The 19,862-nt window shown below is 42.0% G+C and overlaps 1 protein-coding gene across 1 annotated transcript; it reads left to right on the plus strand.

Moving 5' to 3' along the window:
* The first annotated feature begins 14,541 nt into the window (after positions 1-14,541).
* On the plus strand, positions 14,542-19,801 carry LOC123151503 (ubiquinone biosynthesis O-methyltransferase, mitochondrial). The gene is made up of 9 exons (XM_044571198.1): positions 14,542-15,007; positions 15,654-15,743; positions 15,991-16,069; positions 16,821-16,898; positions 17,305-17,353; positions 17,706-17,755; positions 18,412-18,561; positions 19,093-19,173; positions 19,251-19,801. Exons 1-9 carry the CDS (start codon positions 14,730-14,732, stop codon positions 19,377-19,379), a joined length of 984 nt encoding a protein of 327 aa, XP_044427133.1. The 5' UTR covers positions 14,542-14,729; the 3' UTR covers positions 19,380-19,801.
* Positions 19,802-19,862: the final 61 nt, after the last annotated feature.

Raw genomic sequence — 19,862 nt, forward strand, 5'->3', positions numbered from 1 at the left:
CCATTTACGTTGTGACGTTTGGTAGTACCCAAAGTGTTCCTCCGGTAAACGGGAGTTGCATAATCTCATAGTCGTAGGAACATGTATAAGTCATGAAGAAAGCAATAGCAACATACTAAACGATCAGGTGCTAAGCTAATGGAATGGGTCATGTCAATCAGATCATTCTACTAATGATGTGACCTCGTTAATCAAATAACAACTCATTGTTCATGGTTAGGAAACATAACCATCTTTGATTAACGAGCTAGTCAAGTAGAGGCATACTAGTGACACTCTGTTTGTCTATGTATTCACACATGTATTATGTTTCCGGAAAATACAATTCTAGCATGAATAATAAACATTTATCATGATTATAAGGAAATAAATAATAACTTTATTATTGCCTCTAGGGCATATTTCCTTCAGTCTCCCACTTGCACTAGAGTCAATAATCTAGATTACACTGTAATGAATCTAACACCCATGGAGCTTTGGTGCTGATCATGTTTTGCTCGTGGAAGAGGCTTAGTCAACGGGTCTGCAACATTCAGATCCGTATGTATCTTGCAAATCTCTATGTCTCCCACCTGGACTAGATCCCGGATGGAGTTGAAGCGTCTCTTGATGTGTTTGGTCCTTTTGTGAAATCTGGATTCCTTTGCCAAGGCAATTGCACCAGTATTGTCACAAAAGATTTTCATTGGACCCGATGCACTAGGTATGACACCTAGATCGGATATGAACTCCTTCATCCAGACTCCTTCATTTGCTGCTTCCGAAGCAGCTATGTATTCCGCTTCACATGTAGATCCCGCTACGACGCTTTGTTTAGAACTGCACCAACTGACAGCTCCACCGTTTAATGTAAACACGTATCCGGTTTGCGATTTAGAATCGTCCGGATCAGTGTCAAAGCTTGCATCAACGTAACCTTTTACGATGAGCTCTTTGTCACTTCCATATACGAGAAACATATCCTTAGTCCTTTTCAGGTATTTCAGGATGTTCTTGACCGCTGTCCAGTGATCCATTCCTGGATTACTTTGGTACCTCCCTGCTAAACTTATAGCAAGGCACACATCAGGTCTGGTACACAGCATTGCATACATGATAGAGCCTATGGCTGATGCATAGGGAACATCTTTCATATTCTCTCTATCTTCTGCAGTGGTCGGGCATTGAGTCTTACTCAATTTCACACCTTGTAACACAGGCAAGAACCCTTTCTTTGCTTGATCCATTTTGAATTTCTTCAAAATTTTGTCAAGGTATGTGCTTTGTGAAAGTCCAATTAAGCGTCTTGATCTGTCTCTATAGATCTTAATGCCTAATATGTAAGCAGCTTCACCGAGGTCTTTCATTGAAAAACTTTTATTCAAGTATCCCTTTATGCTATCCAGAAATTCTATATCATTTCCAATCAGTAATATGTCATCCACATATAATATCAGAAATGCTACAGAGCTCCCACTCACTTTCTTGTAAATACAGGCTTCTCCAAAAGTCTGTATAAAACCAAATGCTTTGATCACACTATCAAAACGTTTATTCCAACTCCGAGAGGCTTGCACCAGTCCATAAATGGATCGCTGGAGCTTGCACACTTTGTTAGCTCCCTTTGGATCGACAAAACCTTCTGGTTGCATCATATACAACTCTTCTTCCAGGAATCCATTCAGGAATGCAGTTTTGACATCCATTTGCCAAATTTCATAATCATAAAATGCGGCAATTGCTAACATGATTCGGACGGACTTAAGCATCGCTACGGGTGAGAAGGTCTCATCGTAGTCAATTCCTTGAACTTGCCGAAAACCTTTTGCGACAAGTCGAGCTTTGTAGACAGTAACATTACCATCAGCGTCAGTCTTCTTCTTAAAGATCCATTTATTCTCAATCGCTTGCCGATCATCGGGCAAGTCAACCAAAGTCCATACTTTGTTCTCATACATGGATCCCATCTCAGATTTCATGGCTTCTAGCCACTTTGCGGAATCTGGGCTCACCATCGCTTCTTCATAGTTCGTAGGTTCATCATGATCTAGTAGCATGACCTCCAGAACAGGATTACCGTACCACTCTGGTGCGGATCTTACTCTGGTTGATCTACGAAGTTCAGTAGTATCTTGATCTGAAGTTTCATGATCATTATCATTGGCTTCCTCACTAACTGGTGTAGGTGTCACTGAAACAGTTTTCTGTGATGAACTACTTTCCAGTAAGGGAGCAGGTACAGTTACCTCGTCAAGTTCTACTTTCCTCCCACTCACTTCTTTCGAGAGAAACTCCTTCTCTAGAAATGATCCATTCTTAGCAACAAATGTTTTGCCTTCGGATCTGTGATAGAAGGTGTACCCAACAGTTTCCTTTGGGTATCCTATGAATACACATTTCTCCGATTTGGGTTCGAGCTTATCAGGTTGAAGCTTTTTCACATAAGCATCGCAGCCCCAAACTTTAAGAAACGACAACTTTGGTTTCTTGCCAAACCATAGTTCATAAGGCGTCGTCTCAACGGATTTTGATGGTGCCCTATTTAACGTGAATGCGGCCGTCTCTAAAGCATATCCCCAAAATGATAGCGGTAAATCTGTAAGAGACATCATAGATCGCACCATATCTAGTAAAGTACGATTACGACGTTCGGACACACCATTACGCTGTGGTGTTCCGGGGGGCGTGAGTTGCGAAACTATTCCACAGTTTTTCAAATGTACACCAAACTCGTAACTCAAATATTCTCCTCCACGATCAGATCGTAGAAACTTTATTTTCTTGTTACGATGATTTTCAACTTCACTCTGAAATTCTTTGAACTTTTCAAATGTTTCAGACTTATGCTTCATTAAGTAGATATATCCATATCTGCTCAAATCATCTGTGAAGGTGAGAAAATAACGATATCCGCCACGAGCCTCAATATTCATCGGACCACATACATCGGTATGTATGATTTCCAACAAATCTGTTGCTCTCTCCATAGTACCGGAGAACGGTGTTTTAGTCATCTTGCCCATGAGGCACGGTTCGCAAGTACCAAGTGATTCATAATCAAGTGGTTCCAAAAGTCCATTAGTATGGAGTTTCTTCATGCGTTTTACACCGATATGACCTAAACGACAGTGCCACAAATAAGTTGCACTTTCATTATCAACTCTGTATCTTTTGGTTTCAACATTATGAATATGTGTATTACTACTATCGAGATTTAGTAAGAATAGACCACTCTTCAAGGGTGCATGACCATAAAAGATATTACTCATATAAATAGAACAACCATTATTCTCTGATTTAAATGAATAACCGTCTCGCATTAAACAAGATCCAGATATAATGTTCATGCTCAACGCTGGCACCAAATAACAATTATTTAGGTCTAATATTAATCCCGAAGGTAGATGTAGAGGTAGCGTGCCGACCGCGATCACATCGACTTTGGAACCGTTTCCCACGCGCATCGTCACCTCGTCCTTTGCCAGTGCCCGCTTATTCTGTAGTCCCTGTTTCGAGTTGCAAATATTAGCAACAGAACCAGTATCAAATACCCAGGTGCTACTGCGAGCATTGGTAAGGTACACATCAATAACATGTATATCACATATACCTTTGTTCACCTTGCCATCCTTCTTATCCGCCAAATACTTGGGGCAGTTCCGCTTCCAGTGACCAGTCTGCTTGCAGTAGAAGCACTCAGTTTCAGGCTTAGGTCTAGACTTGGGTTTCTTCTCTTGAGCAGCAACTTGCTTGCCGTTCTTTTTGAAGTTCCCCTTTTTCTTCCCTTTGCCCTTTTTCTTGAAACTAGTGGTCTTGTTAACCATCAACACTTGATGCTCCTTCTTGATTTCTACCTCCGCAGCTTTTAGCATTGCGAAGAGCTCGGGAATAGTCTTGTTCATCCCTTGCATATTATAGTTCATCACGAAGCTCTTGTAGCTTGGTGGCAGTGATTGGAGAATTCTGTCAATGACGCAATCATCCGGAAGATTAACTCCCAATTGAATCAAGTGATTATTATACCCAGACATTTTGAGTATATGCTCACTGACAGAACTGTTCTCTTCCATCTTGCAGCTATAGAACTTATTGGAGACTTCATATCTCTCAATCCGGGCATTTGCTTGAAATATTAACTTCAACTCCTGGAACATCTCATATGCTCCATGACGTTCAAAACGTCGTTGAAGTCCCGATTCTAAGCCGTAAAGCATGGCACACTGAACTATCGAGTAGTCATCAGCTTTGCTCTGCCAGACGTTCATAACATCTGGCGTTGCTCCAGCAGCAGGCCTGGCACCCAGCGGTGCTTCCAGGACGTAATTCTTCTGTGCAGCAATGAGGATAATCCTCAAGTTACGGACCCAGTCCGTGTAATTGCTACCATCATCTTTCAACTTTGCTTTCTCAAGGAACGCATTAAAATTTAACGGAACAACAGCACGAGCCATCTATCTACAATCAACATAAACAAGCAAGATACTATCAGGGACTAAGTTCATGATAAATTTTAAGTTCAATTAATCATATTATTAAAGAACTCCCACTTAGATAGACATCCCTCTAATCCTCTAAGTGATCACGTGATCCAAATCAACTAAACCATGTCCGATCATCACGTGAGATGGAGTAGTTTCATCGGTGAACATCATTATGTTGATCATATCTACTATATGATTCACGCTCGACCTTTCGGTCTCCGTGTTCCGAGGCCATATCTGCATATGCTAGGCTCGTCAAGTTTAACCTGAGTATTCTGCGTGCGCAACTGTTTTGCACCCGTTGTATTTGAACGTAGAGCCTATCACACCCGATCATCACGTGGTGTCTCAGCACGAAGAACTTTTGCAACGGTGCATACTCAGGGAGAACACTTCTTGATAATTTAGTGAGAGATCATCTTATAATGCTACCGTCAATCAAAGCAAGATAAGATGCATAAAAAGATAAACATCACATGCAATCAATATAAGTGATATGATATGGCCATCATCATCTTGTGCTTGTGATCTCCATCTCCGAAGCACCGTCATGATCACCATCGTCACCGGCGCGACACCTTGATCTCCATCGTAGCATCGTTGTCGTCTCGCCAATCTTATGCTTCCACGACTATCACTACCGTTTAGTAATAAAGTAAAGCATTACATCGCGATTGCATTGCATACAATAAAGCGACAACCATATGGCTCCTGCCAGTTGCCGATAACTTGGTTACAAAACATGATCATCTCATACAATAAAATTCAGCATCATGCCTTGACCATATCACATCACAACATGCCCTGCAAAAACAAGTTAGACGTCCTCTACTTTGTTGTTGCATGTTTTACGTGGCTGCTACGGGCTTAAGTAAGAACCAATCTCACCTACGCATCAAAACCACAACGATAGTTTGTCAAATAGACTCCGTTTTAACCTTCGCAAGGACCGGGCGTAGCCATACTTGGTTCAACTAAAGTTGGAGAGGCAGTCGCCCGCAAGCCATCTCTGTGCAAAGCACGTCGAGGGAACCGGTCTCGCGTAAGCGTACGCGTAAGGTTGGTCCGGGTCGTCTCGTCCAACAATACCGCTGAACCAAAATATGACATGCTGGTAGGCAGTATGACTTGTATCGTCCACAACTCACTTGTGTTCTACTCGTGCATATAACATCAACATCATTAACCTAGGCTCGGATGCCACTGTTGGGTTTCGTAGTAATTTCAAAAAATTTCCTACGCGCACACAGGATCATGTGATGCATAGCAACGAGAGGAGAGTGTTGTCTACGTACCCAACGCAGACCGACTGCGGAAGCGATGACACGACGTAGAGGAAGTAGTCGTACGTCTTCACGATCCAACCGATCAAGCACCGAAACTACGGCACCTCCGAGTTCGAGCACACGTTCAGCTCGATGACGATCCCCGGACTCCGATCCAGCAAAGTGTCGGGGAAGAGTTTCGTCAGCACGACGGCGTGGTGACGATCTTGATGAACTACAGCAGCAGGGCTTCGCCTAAACTCCGCTACAGTATTATCGAGGAATATGGTGGCAGGGGGCACCGCACACGGCTAAGGAATCGATCACGTGGATCAACTTGTGTCAACTTGTGTGTTTAGAGGTGCCCCTGCCTCCGTATATAAAGGAGGAGAGGAGGGGAGGCTGGCCGGCCAAAGAGGGAGGCGCAGGAGAGTCCTACTCCCTCTGGGAGTAGGATTCCTCCCCCCAATCCTAGTCCAACTAGGATTCCTCGGAGGGGAAGGGAGAGAGGGGGGCCGGCCACCTTCTCCTAGTCCTAATAGGACTAGGGGAGGGGGAAGAGGCGCAGCCACCTTGGGCTGCCCCTTTCTCCTTTCCACTAAGGCCCATGAAGGCCCATATGGCTCCCGGGGGGTTCCGGTAACCTCCCGGTAACCCGGTAAAATCCCGATTTCACCCGGAACACTTCCGATGTCCAAACATAGGCTTCCAATATATCAATCTTTACGTCTCGACCATTTCGAGACTCCTCGTCATGTCCGTGATCACATCCGGGACTCCGAACAACCTTCGGTACATCAAAATGCATAAACTCATAATATAACTGTCATCGTAACCTTAAGCGTGCGGACCCTACGGGTTCGAGAACAATGTAGACATGACCGAGACATGTCTCTGGTCAATAACCAATAGCGGGACCTGGATGCCCATATTGGCTCCTACATATTCTACGAAGATCTTTATCGGTCAGACCGCATAACAACATACGTTGTTCCCTTTGTCATCGGTATGTTACTTGCCCGAGATTCGATCGTCGGTATCCAATACCTAGTTCAATCTCGTTACCGGCAAGTCTCTTTACTCGTTCCGTAATACATCATCTCACAACTAACATATTAGTTGTAATGCTTGCAAGGCTTATGTGATGTGTATTACCGAGAGGGCCCAGAGATACCTCTCCGACAATCGGAGTGACAAATCCTAATCTCGAAATACGCCAACCCAACATCGACCATTGGAGACACCTGTAGTACTCCTTTATAATCACCCATTTACGTTGTGACGTTTGGTAGTACCCAAAGTGTTCCTCCGGTAAACGGGAGTTGCATAATCTCATAGTCGTAGGAACATGTATAAGTCATGAAGAAAGCAATAGCAACATACTAAACGATCAGGTGCTAAGCTAATGGAATGGGTCATGTCAATCAGATCATTCTACTAATGATGTGACCTCGTTAATCAAATAACAACTCATTGTTCATGGTTAGGAAACATAACCATCTTTGATTAACGAGCTAGTCAAGTAGAGGCATACTAGTGACACTCTGTTTGTCTATGTATTCACACATGTATTATGTTTCCGGAAAATACAATTCTAGCATGAATAATAAACATTTATCATGATTATAAGGAAATAAATAATAACTTTATTATTGCCTCTAGGGCATATTTCCTTCACCGGCGCCCCCCTAGGCCCCTATATATAGTGGAGGGGAGGGAGGGCAGCCGCACCCAAGTCCCTGGCGCCTCCCTCTCCCTCCGTGACACCTCTCCCTCTCGTTGGTGCTTGGCGAAGCCCTGCCGAGATCCCGCTGCTTTCACCACCACGCCGTCGTGCTGATGGATCTCCATCAACCTCTCCTCTCCCCTTGCTGGATCAATAAGGAGGAGACGTCTCTCCGTTTCGTACGTGTGTTGAACGCGGAGGTGCCGTCCGTTCGGCGCTAGGATTATCGGTGATTTGGATCATGACGAGTACGACTCCATCAACTCCGTTCTCTTGAACGCTTCCGCTTAGCGATCTTCCAGGGTATGAAGATGCACTCCCTCTCTCTCGTTGCTAGTATCTCCTAGATTGATCTTGGTGACACGTAGGAAAATTTTGAATTATTGCTACGTTCCCCAACATCTTCATCATCCCGGTGCTTTCCATGACGAGGAGGGAGTAGTTCTCCCTCAGGGCTAAGGGTATGTACCAGTAGCTATGTGTTTGATCTCTCTCTCTCTCTCTCTCGTGTTCTTGAGGTGGTACGATCTTGATGTATCGCGAGCTTTGCTATTATAGTTGGATCTTATGTTTCTCCTCCCCCTCTTCTCTCTTGTAATGAATTGAGTTTTCCCTTTAAAGTTATCTTATCGGATTGAGTCTTTAAAGATTTGAGAACACTTGATGTATGTCTTGCCGTGCGTATCTGTGGTGACAATGGGATGTCATGTGATTCACTTGATGTATGTTTTGGTGATCAACTTGCGGGTTCCGCCCATGAACCTATGCATAGGGGTTGGCACACGTTTTCGTCGTGATTCTCCGGTAGAAACTTTGGGGCACTCTTTGAGGTTCTATGTGTTGGTTGAATAGATGAAACTGAGATTGTGTGATGCATATCGTATAATCATACCCACCGATACTTGAGGTGATATTGGAGTATCTAGGTGACATTAGGGTTTTGGTTGATTTCTGTCTTAAGGTGTTATTCTAGTACAAACTCTAGGGCTGTTTGTGAAACTTATAGGAATAGCCCAACGGATTGATTGGAAAGAATAACTTTGAGGTGGTTTCGTACTCTACCATAATCTTTTCGTTCGTTCTTCGCTATTAGTGACTTTGAAGTGACTCTTTGTTGCATGTTGAGGGATAGTTATGTGATCCAATTATGTTAGTATTGTTGAGGGAACTTACACTAGTGAAAGTATGAACCCTAGGCCTTGTTTCAACACATTGCAATACCGTTTATGCTCACTTTTATCACTTGCTACCTTGCTGTTTTTATATTTTCATATTACAAATACCTTTATCTACTATCCATATTGCACTTGTATCACCATCTCTTCGCCGAACTAGTGCACCTATACAATTTACCATTGTATTGGGTGTGTTGGGGACACAAGAGACTCTTTGTTATTTGGTTGCAGGGTTGCTTGAGAGAGACCATCTTCATCCTACGCCTCCTACGGATTGATAAACCTTAGGTCATCCACTTGAGGGAAATTTACTACTGTCCTACAAACCTCTGCACTTGGAGGCCCAACAACGTCTACAAGAAGAAGATTATGTAGTAGACATCAAGGACGCCCATGGTGCGCCAACGGAAAGGCTGCGCATCTGCCAGCGCGTTCGGATGCTAGAGAGACCGCACCGCACTCCGGTGAGGCAGTGATGGCACCCCTGCCGACGGATTCACGCACCATTTGTGCAGACGCAATAGATTCCGATGGAAGGAGTCCGAGTGCTGCCGTTGGGCGGTCTCCCCCGAGAGTGGCGGAGCGCAAACCATATAATCATCTTCTATCGGGGCCATGATAATCGAACTAGAGAGGAATCGTTCGGATCTATCATAAAAAATCGATGGTTCGAAAAGTAGCCTTTCCGATGGTAAAAAAAAGGGTTAAATAGCTTGGTATACATTTGCTTTACAACAATTACACCGTGTCGAGCTTTTTCAGTGGTAAAAAAGGGTTAAATAGCTTGGTATACATTTGCTGTACAACAATTACACCATGTCGAGCCTGAGACCATACTTTGAATCTCAACATGGGAATAGTGTTTTTCTCCCTCCCGCAAGAACTTGAATTTGAGGGTCACCATTTCTTTGTCGAGAAAAAATTCGAGTGTTGCCATTTTTTTCTTGAGAAAATTTTCGAGTGTCACAAGCTTCTAACAGAAGGGGGAAAAAAACCTTGACGACTGAACCAGAGTAGTGGCCTACTGGCCTTGACGAATATAAACTGCCTAGCGTTTGTCATAACACTCAGCAAGGCCGGTCCAGCTGGTGACCGAGGGTGCCGCACTTCAATCCGAACGAGCAGATCGTGAGTTCAATTCCTTTCGATTTTTCCTTTTTACGCGAAAAAAGAAACGACCGACGAGAGCTACACGATTTAATACGTACGGAGATAAAAGCGTTCTGATCTGTCGCTAATTTACTGCCGACTAGAAAATAGCTTTCTCGTGTAAAGTTTTGATCAAAGTCAAGCTTTGTAAAGTTTAACTAATTTTATTTAAAAAATATCAATATTCACAATATGCAATCAACATTATCAGATCGTGAGTTCAATTCCTTTCGATTTTTCCTTTTTACGCGAAAAAAGAAACGACCGACGAGAGCTACACAATTTAATACGTACGGAGATAAAAGCGTTCTGATCTGTCGCTAATTTACTGCCGACTAGAAAATAGCTTTCTCGTGTAAAGTTTGATCAAAGTCAAGCTTTGTAAAGTTTAACTAATTTTATTTAAAAAATATCAATATTCACAATATGCAATCAACATTATCAGATACGTCATGAAATGTATTTTTATATTATATTGTTTTAGTATTCTAGAAGGGGAGCCTTGGCGCAGTGGTAAAGTTGCTGCCTTGTGACCATGAGGTCATGGGTTCAAGTCCTGGAAACAGCCTCTTACAGAAATGTAGGAAAAGGCTGCGTACTATAGACCCAAAGTGGTCGGACCCTTCCCTGGACCCTGCGCAAGCGGGAGCTACATGCACCAGGTTGCCTTTTTTTTTTATTGTTTTAGTATTCTAGATGCTCATATTTCTTGATATAAAATTGGTCAAACTTTGTGTAGTTTGACTTTGACCAAAATTTATATGCGGAGTAAAAAGAAACCGATGAAGTACCACATAAGCAGCCACCGAGCACACCACATAACCAAATCATATCTATTGCCCTTCCTATAGAAATGGAAAAAAGCACATTAATCTATTTGTGTTTATTTCCATGGGATTTCTTCCCATGATTAAAAATATGCCATGGAAATGTGCATGCTTTTTGGACGACGTTTAGTTATGAAGTCTTACCCTTAAAGTCAAATAAATTACAGACCATACATCTATTAAATCAATAGACTTATATTTGTGCACTTATCTTAAGATTTTGAAATGAATGCAATACATACTTGTAGTTCAAAATCCCAATTTGAAGAAAATATGACTTTGTAATCCTTTGAGGAAATAAATACTATCTAAATGGAAATTCAATTCGGTGTCCGGACTCATCTGTAACCAATGAACAGTACATTGAAAACAAATTAAAAAAATCTGAAAATTTTACACATGAAAGTTTAGAGAATCTTCTAGGTAATGTGTCAAAGTTCGAGGTGTTTGGACATTTTAAGAGCTCGTGGCATAAAGAACAAAATCCGGTCTACACGGTGCACTTTTTGAAAGTTTCTTTGAGAAGCCAATTTTGTTATTTCTGCCACAAGCTCCTCAAATGTTTAAACACCTTGAAATTTTGCACGCGCCTAGAATATTCTCTAAACTTTCGTATGTAAAAATTCAGATTTGTTTGATGTTTTTTTTCAATTTTACTGTTCATCGGAAGGTGCAGCTTAGCCTGGGTGCAGAAACGTCACATCCCTATCTAAAAGACTACATATCTCTCTTTCCATACTTAATTATAGTCCCGCTAGCTCTATGTATCAGACAACGCATGGTACCGATATGAGACTGTGGGTGGCCTCTTCCTACTCCTAACTATGATACCACGCTTGGGTTGTTGTGGATGGGTCACGCGACGATACCATTGCTTTGCAAGGTGTCATGTTGGCCATAGGTGCGCTAGCAGCGGACCCTGTCACGCCACATACATTAATATTGCGGTGATGGCTAAATTAGTTTCAGTAGATTCACCATTAAATATATGTTTGTATCGTATGTACACGGCGATATACATTTTAAGATTCTTTTCATAAATTTGATTAAACTATAAATGTCTGACTTAAGATAACGCTAAAACTTTAGTTAGGGTTCCTTCGATTCAAAATAATTTTATAGGATTCGAATCTTTAGAAAATTTCCCTAGATAGCATGTTTAATTCATAGGATTGGAATCCTTAGAAAGAATTCCAAAGGATTGCTTTGCACTTTGTTTTAAAGGAAATTTTCCACCCACTCAAAACTACTTTTATAATTCCTTGTTTTTCCTACTATTTGGCATCAAGCACTCTATGGAGGTGTGCGCTCGTTTCTCCTTCTTGAAGAAAAAAGAGGGGAAAACCTAGGCTCTATCTCACAAAAGAAATAAAACCCTTTTCACCTCAGCCAAATAGTAGATGACACGTGGCCCTCACATCCCTCTTGAAAAGGAAAAACCTCACTTTCATATTAAAAAAGGAAAAACAAAACTTTTCTAAAAACACATTCCACCGTGGTCAACCAGCAGGTGCCACTTGGTATAGTTGGTCGGTCGCTCTTTCTTTTCTCTTTAATGGGTTTAATTCCAATAATTTGCTTATCCTATAGAATTCAAGTGTGTTTGTAACTCGAATCTTATGTTTTTCCTATTCTTTTTTTTTCTATTCCTACTAATCAAATATCTAAAATCTAACCATGTGATAGGACTACTTGGGAAAGCAATGAATGAGAGAGTGTAGTTGTCCTTGACATCATGACCGCTGCTCAACATAATATGACCGGTCACTATTGTCGTGGGGTGTGTGCCTGGCAAACCAGAATGCAGTGTTTAAATGCGGCATGGCCCATGTTGGGCACAATTTGGATAATATAAGTTATTTAGGTAGACTTATACAATTCTTTTCACATTGGATGGAGACTTTGTGAGCCAACTCAATTCTCCCACATCACAAAAAAGTAGTCCATGCGCAACGCCTGGGTAACACCATATCTAACCTTTGTCATTCTTTGCCATATTAAGATTACAGACTAATTGCAAAAGTCATCTAACTTTCGCTATGTGCATCTACCCTCTGCTAGGCTCTCAAGCAACATACCGCCAAAATAAAAATACATTAGAGACAAAAATGAAGACACAATCAATCCATACACAACGTTTGAGATCAATCATATTGTCTATTTATCTCTACTACTATAGTGTAGCAGTTTTGAATTTGAATTTACCACTTCCCTCCCAGCTTCCCGCCAAAACGCTTTTGAGGTGCTTGGAGCCGTTGATTTCCCACATTAGGTTGACATCTACCGTTCATCAATTGTCAGCGCTACATATCCAACGGATAGCATGCGCCGGATTCGCCTCTCATGCCGTGAGTCACAGGTCCACATTGAACCAGCTGCAGGAACCATCTAGAAGCTTTATAGTATTTCCTCCTTAAGAAAATATATAGAAGCTAGAAGGTTGTTCCAGAAACTTACCCGTCTGCGGCTGGCCGGCCGGTCACAATGGATGGATTTTTTTAGCTTGACCGAGACAATACCTGTCTTATCACATAACTAGGAGTACTACGATTTTGATGTAAAAGAAAAGGAGTACTACGATTCAGCCGTAGTAGAAAAAGGGTATGACGCACCACTATCCAGAATATTTTTCTCAGCAAAGATAGAGATTTCTACCAATCCATAAACATAGAAGAAACTAAATAGATGCTTCACATTCTAATATGCTCACTATGTCATACTTCCTCTGTACCTAAATATAAGTCTTTTTATAGAGATTCCAATAAAAACTACATACGGATGTATATAGACATATTTTAAAGTGTATAATCACACATTTTGCTTCGCATGTATTCCACATTAAAATCTCTATAAAGACTTATATATAGGAATGGAGGGAGTAATTTAGATGGTAAAGGTTTTATTAAGCAAGGCTAAAGCTTTGCATTTTCATTAAATGAGCAAGGATTAAAGAGCATGTACAAGGTCGTATTAAAAAAGAGCAAACAGACTACTCTCTAGCAAATTCACAAAAAAAACTACTCTACAGGAATGATCGCCCCTAAGTGTTTCACCTCGGTGACATACCACAACCTAGCCCCTTTCTTGATATTGCTAAATACAGACGTAGCCAAAGATGCAAAATTGCGAAAAACTCGAGCATTCCTCATTCAAAATCTCCCATGACACGCGCTTAAGAAGATAAGCCATGTCACTGTTTGGCTGCTCATTTGAGTTGGCCGCTTTGGTCCACCAAGTGTGGGCGGAGTTGAATGATGCCAGTTTCCGAGGTCGAGGTCCTTGTTTCCAAGCCAACCTTTGATCATGCACTAAATTCTTTGTGTATATTGGCATTGGAATAGGATGTTTCCCGAGGTCTCCATGTGACATTTGCAAAGATGGCAAAAGCTACAATTAGGCTATCCTCTTTTTTGCAATTTATCATTTGCCAAGCAAAAAAATTGCACTTTAAAGACGCCCAAGCTTTCCAAACTGTCAGCTTGATCAACGACGAAGTCAAACCAAGAAAATGGGCATTGGATGCCGAGACAGTGGAGTAGCAAGCATTGGAGATGAGCTTCCAAATGCAAACATATAAAACTCTCCAATGTGCTCGATGGTTAATTCATCAATCAAGCGCGTGCTTTATAGGTTAGCGTGCAAAGCAGCGTGCAACTTACTAGTACAGTATATAGACCTCTCTCCACGACGTTTTGCTTATTTTGTCACCAAAAAACAAAGTATGGGAATGTCTCGTGCGTCCGGCGTATCAAATTCCTCTTTTTTTTTTGAGGGGGCGTATCAAATTCCTTCTTTTTTTTTGAGGGGGCGTATCAAATTCCTTGTGTGAGCTCCGTTTAAGTTAACACGCTGCTGATCCACCTATCGAATACCTTCGATATATCTGTCATACGATATACTCCACACAAAGAAGCAATAACGGGAACATCTGCCTCCGTGTGCAGACACGCATTTTTCCAGGAGGAGAGCGGTGCCTTCCACGGAACTTTCCAACCCGAACCGTGGATCGGGATCGTACGGCCGTGATCTCGCCACGTCCAGCCAGACGACCCCTTCGAAGCGACGCGACAGATTCTAGAGCGCCGCCACCGTGGTCGCCGCCGGCTCCGCTCGCGCAACAGCACACGATGCTGCGCCGCGTCGCGCCGTCGCTCCGCCGAGCCCTCGCCGCCTCCGCCGTCCCGCGCGGCGGCTGCGGCGCGCGCCTTCCCGACCCGGGCCTCTCATCTCCCCACGCCCTACCCCCGCAATGGCGCCGCTGGGCTTCCGCGGCCGCCGCGTCCTCGCTCCCGCCGCCTCCGCCGTCCCCTCCCCAGGGCCCGCCGCGGCACGCGGGCGGGGGGTCCGCCGCGTCCTCGCTGAACCCCGCCGAGGTGGCCAAGTTCGCCGCCATCGCCGAGACCTGGTGAGATCCCTCCCTGGCCCTCTGAGATGGTGAACCCCGGTGCTTATGCTCTGAATGTTTGGTTAAAATTTTGGAGCAAATTGGAGCTGCAAAAATTGCTGGGCCTGTTTGTAGGATCCGAATAGCGAAATAGGTCTGCCACGGGTCACAATGATGAACATTGTGCACAGGGAATCAGTCACTGCTGGCATAGCGAACACCAGAATTAGGTGCAGCCATGAGTTTCTTAGAAGTTAGAATAGCCTGCAACAGCTAGTGTAGTTTGTCGACGCTTTCCAATGAATTTGTATACATTTTTGTTCTGTAGATATCAACATGCCTCTAGATATGTTTTATACGAGTACATATCAATGTGCCTCGACATGTTCAGGGAATTGCATGAAAAGTACTACGGTGTATGGGCTACTGTACGTTGAGAATGCCTACATAGTTTTTCCATGTTTAACAATGGTTATTAAAATCAAATCTGGTGTTTGGGGTCTTTCTATTATGTCATCTCTGTTCTATGAAGAAGCATTTGCTGCCACTATGCCAGTGCAGCACTTAGTATGTGTGTATGTTAAGATGCTCAAAGTGAAGGGTGTGACAAGTTTTTCCTTTGCATATGATTGGTTACTGATGATGATACTTCTTCTGGAATAAACAGGTGGGATTCTCAAGGTCCATTCAAACCATTGCATTTGATGAATCCGACAAGACTATCTTTTATTCGCTCCACACTCTGTAGACATTTCAGGTACATTTAATGTATCCTGTATTTTGTTTTCTGTGGAGCATTGCTGTTGTGGTTGTTAGTTTTTCTTTTCCCCCGAAGAGAAGACAAGTGCTGGACTGCCTATTGTACCGTTCCTTATTCCGTATTGTGATTATTTTCCCGTTCCTCAGTTCTCATCATCAATATCGCTGCCTTTTGTTGTATTTTGCCTAAGTTCATCCTACGGTATCCACATCTGTTCTACTTTGTCTAAAGTTAATTCTTCCAGGAGGGATCCATATTCCGCTAAGCCACTTGAAGGTCTTAAAGTTATTGATGTTGGATGTGGAGGTGGCATTCTCTCAGAGGTATAAAGCTTTGTCAGCCAATTTTTTTAATAATTAAAACCTTCTGGTGGTTTACATACTAGATGGTAAATACCCTTTGAGGGTTTTTCATCTGTGTGAAAGGGAGAATTAAGTCATCTAGTTCACTGATATAGAAATGGATAATGGATATGCAATATTTTCCTTCTTACTTGTCATATTTTTTTAATGTCAGGTATCACATTATGCAACTTACTCACATTGAACTTTTAGATTTAAATTCATATTCACAACTATAGCTATCTTCAGCATTTTGACTTACTAGTCTCTATAGCCTATAATGAATGTCTTATACTACCCATGGTATGTTCCCCTTGCCTACAGCCTGAGTTAAGCTTATTGATGTGTACTTATTGCATTTCTAATCTAGATATATACTCCCCCCTTTCCAGAATACTAAGTGCTAGGTGTGTCCTAACTTTATAGAAAACTTTGCTAATATGTGTGTGTGTGTGTGTGTGTGTGTGTGTGTAGTAGTAGTAGATATTGGCATATTTTTCTACAAACCTGGTCGAACTTAAAGAAGTTAGACTTAGGACAAACCGCAGAACTTCAAGTACTTTTGAACGGAGGGAGTACTAACTAGTTGGTTTGAAAGTGTCAGTCTTTGCCTCGGATCAAAGTCTTTGTAGTGTTACAATGCAATTTGGACTTTGACATGTGTTTTCTTCTGTGATTGAACTGCCGGATAAAATATTTGTTGACCTTTTGGATCATCTTTGTTGGATGGCAGCCTCTTGCTCGGATGGGAGCGACAGTTACTGGTATTGATGCTGTTGACAAGAATATAAAGATTGCGCACATTCATGCCGTATGTATTACTCATCTTCATGTCAATTGTTTAGTAGAAATAGCTGTGCTTATTTTCTTGTCACTTATTTTATGTATAATTTAGACGAGAAAGGTATACTGCTAAGTTTTATTTATTGGCTTCCTGCTGATAACTGTGAAACATATAATGCTAATAAATATGGTCTTATTCATACTTTGCCTGATGATATAGCACATGATAACTATGCATGCAGTATTAAGCCTTTTAGGACTGATGACTTCCATGTTTTTTTCTTTGCCTTTTAACTTTAGTCCTTTACTCATGTAAACATCAAATGCCCCTAAAAGTGCATCGATTGTTCATGATTTTACACTGCCGGAATTGCCAGAACCATGATGGATTTATTACATTTTTCACCAATGATTTTTGCTTCATACCTTTGCAGGCATCTGATCCAACAACTGCTTCCATTGAGTATTGCTGCACAACCGCTGGTAATGACTTCCAGGGCATATTCCAGTGACAGTTAGTTATGTAGCTCCACTATGTAGAGTAATTAACCAGACTGTAAAGGAAGACCGGCAGCTTCCAAATTTAGACAAGATAGATTAAATTGAGATATACAAGTAATTTGCATGAGGTCATGGGTTCAAGTCCTGGAAACAGCCTCTTACAGAAATGTAGGGAAAGGCTGCGTACTATAGACCCAAAGTGGTCGGACCCTTCCCTGGACCCTGCGCAAGTGGGAGCTACATGCACCAGGTTGCCCTTATACAAGTAATTTACATCTGCTGTTTCTTATGGCTGAAAATAGCAAAACTTATATGTATTATTGTTCATATGCAGAGGATTTGGTAAAAGAGAACAAGCAATTTGATGCTGTAATTTCTCTTGAGGTATGAACATTTTTCGTCCTGTCTTACACCCCTAGCCCCTGCTGTCTTCCAAAGGTCTTTGATCAAGAATAGATTGCCTCCATAGCTCATTTACCATAGCATTCACTATCAGAGAGGTGTTTTGGTAATTCATTGATGCGTGATCCCTTTTAAAACCTTTGTTTGATATTGAAGACTGCTTTTATCATGTATTACAGGCATATAGGCTATAGCTTCTGCTAGAATCATGTGTTAGGGGGGCTGCTGGCTCTAACCACTCAAAGAATGGATACAATCTAATAAGGGATACCATCCCATTAGTTAGGACAGTTTGACTTATATTTTATTTGTCAGGGGCATCAATACAAAGAGAAGAGCCATCTGCGCCATCCAATCAATTAAGCTACAAGAAGTTCATCAATCTATTCTGCCTGCATGTGTAGTCTCCCTCATTTTTTTGTCGTCTCTCAACCCCTAGAGTCAAGTCATGTGTTCATCGAAAAGGAGACACCAGTGCAAAATATTGGGAGAACTTTGTGAATATCATAACACATAACACACTGTATAAGCTCTTTGTGAATAGGATGATTAAGTACTGTGTGCCTTGCACGTACAGCTTTCTTAACTGAAACTAGTGTACTGGATCAAAAATAAGAATTGCCTTAATATCTTTGCAGGTGATTGAGCACGTCGCCAATCCTTTGGAGTTCTGCAAATCTCTATCAGCTTTGACAGCTCCTAATGGTGCCACTGTGATTTCTACAATCAACCGGTCAATGAGAGCATATGCGGCCGCCATTGTTGGTGCTGAGTATATTCTCAGATGGGTCAGTCTCATTGTCCATTTTGCATTTTTTTTTTGTTTCAATTCCTACAGAAGATTGATTCACATAGTTGGTAGTCTATTATGTTGGGAGTAATATGCCATTTCACGGTCGCTAGCTTAGCAAAATCTTGACTCCTGAGATTGTAAGATGTCCTAATGCTAATGCTCATGACCCATGAGCAGTCTCAAGCCAAAAGAAATGTCGTTCAATTCATCAGCCTAACATATGGCTTTGTGTATGCAAATGGTAGGAAGGGCCGTGTTATCTTGATTTTTAATATGCAAGGTTGCACAGCTCACAGATAAACAAAGGTGTATGGATATATTGATCTGTATAGCTGTGTTTGTTGGGCTAGAATTCAATAAGGGTTCAGATCCTCCAAGGAAATAGAGTGCTATCATGTTCATTTGCAAAATAATCAACAACCTGTTTCAACATATGCTCATTCCTACTAAGGTTGATGCTCCGATGAATCTGAATCAATGATACTGTACTCCTAAAGTCTTGATGGTTTTCTTTGTACTTTTACAGCTTCCTATAGGCACACATGAGTGGTCCAAACTAGTCACCCCCGAGGAGCTAGTCCTAGCACTGCAACGAGCCTCAATCTCCGTAAGCTACTAATCACTCCCACGCGATGATCTTGCCGGCACTTCATATAACTGACAGCTTTGACATCTTGTCTCCAGGTGGAGGAAATGGCAGGGTTCTTCTACAATCCGTTGACTAGAGAGTGGTCCCTGTCTGATGATACTAGTATAAACTACATTGCTTACGGCATCAAGAAAAGCGAAGCACCCTCAGCGACACCACAGTAGCAAGATTAGCTAGTCGTGGTTGGAGAGGATGGATCGTTTGTGAATTACTGGAACAATTTTTGGGAAGCAAAACTTATGCCACTTAAGATCTTGGCAGTGATCACAACCAAGTAGCGGCGAAGAAAGGTTGTACTCCTGGAGTAGTCTTGTTTTCTTTGAGAAGTTGATGGGAGAGACCAGCTAACAAGTAGTGCTAGTTTAGTTTCCACTGTTTGTAATAAATGTATGCTTCATACAAGTTCATCAAGTTTGGGGTAATCCCCTGATCTACATCACATAAACAGAAATATACTACCTCTGGGCAAGCAGGAAATGTCAAGTCAAGTGAAGGCTAATGTTTTTTGGTCATGTTCATGTCTGCATTTCTTGTACTTGGTAGATTGACAATTTGTTATGCTAAATAAAACGGATTTTCTGGAGGGGAACTCAAAATATATTCTGAATTTCTTAAGACCAAAGCCATACTTCCAATGCCATTTTTGT

The sequence above is a fragment of the Triticum aestivum genome, chromosome 7A, assembly GCF_018294505.1.
Source record: "Triticum aestivum cultivar Chinese Spring chromosome 7A, IWGSC CS RefSeq v2.1, whole genome shotgun sequence".
NCBI lineage: Eukaryota > Viridiplantae > Streptophyta > Magnoliopsida > Poales > Poaceae > Triticum > Triticum aestivum.

Bases quoted from the DNA above. Each gene is read 5' to 3' on its own strand.
- LOC123151503 (XM_044571198.1), top strand. From the start codon at position 14,730: ATGCTGCGCCGCGTCGCGCCGTCGCTCCGCCGAGCCCTCGCCGCCTCC. The intron at 17,756-18,411 runs GTATGAACATTT...ATATCTTTGCAG, and splicing joins ATGCTGTAATTTCTCTTGAG to GTGATTGAGCACGTCGCCAA. The intron at 18,562-19,092 runs GTCAGTCTCATT...GTACTTTTACAG, and splicing joins CTGAGTATATTCTCAGATGG to CTTCCTATAGGCACACATGA.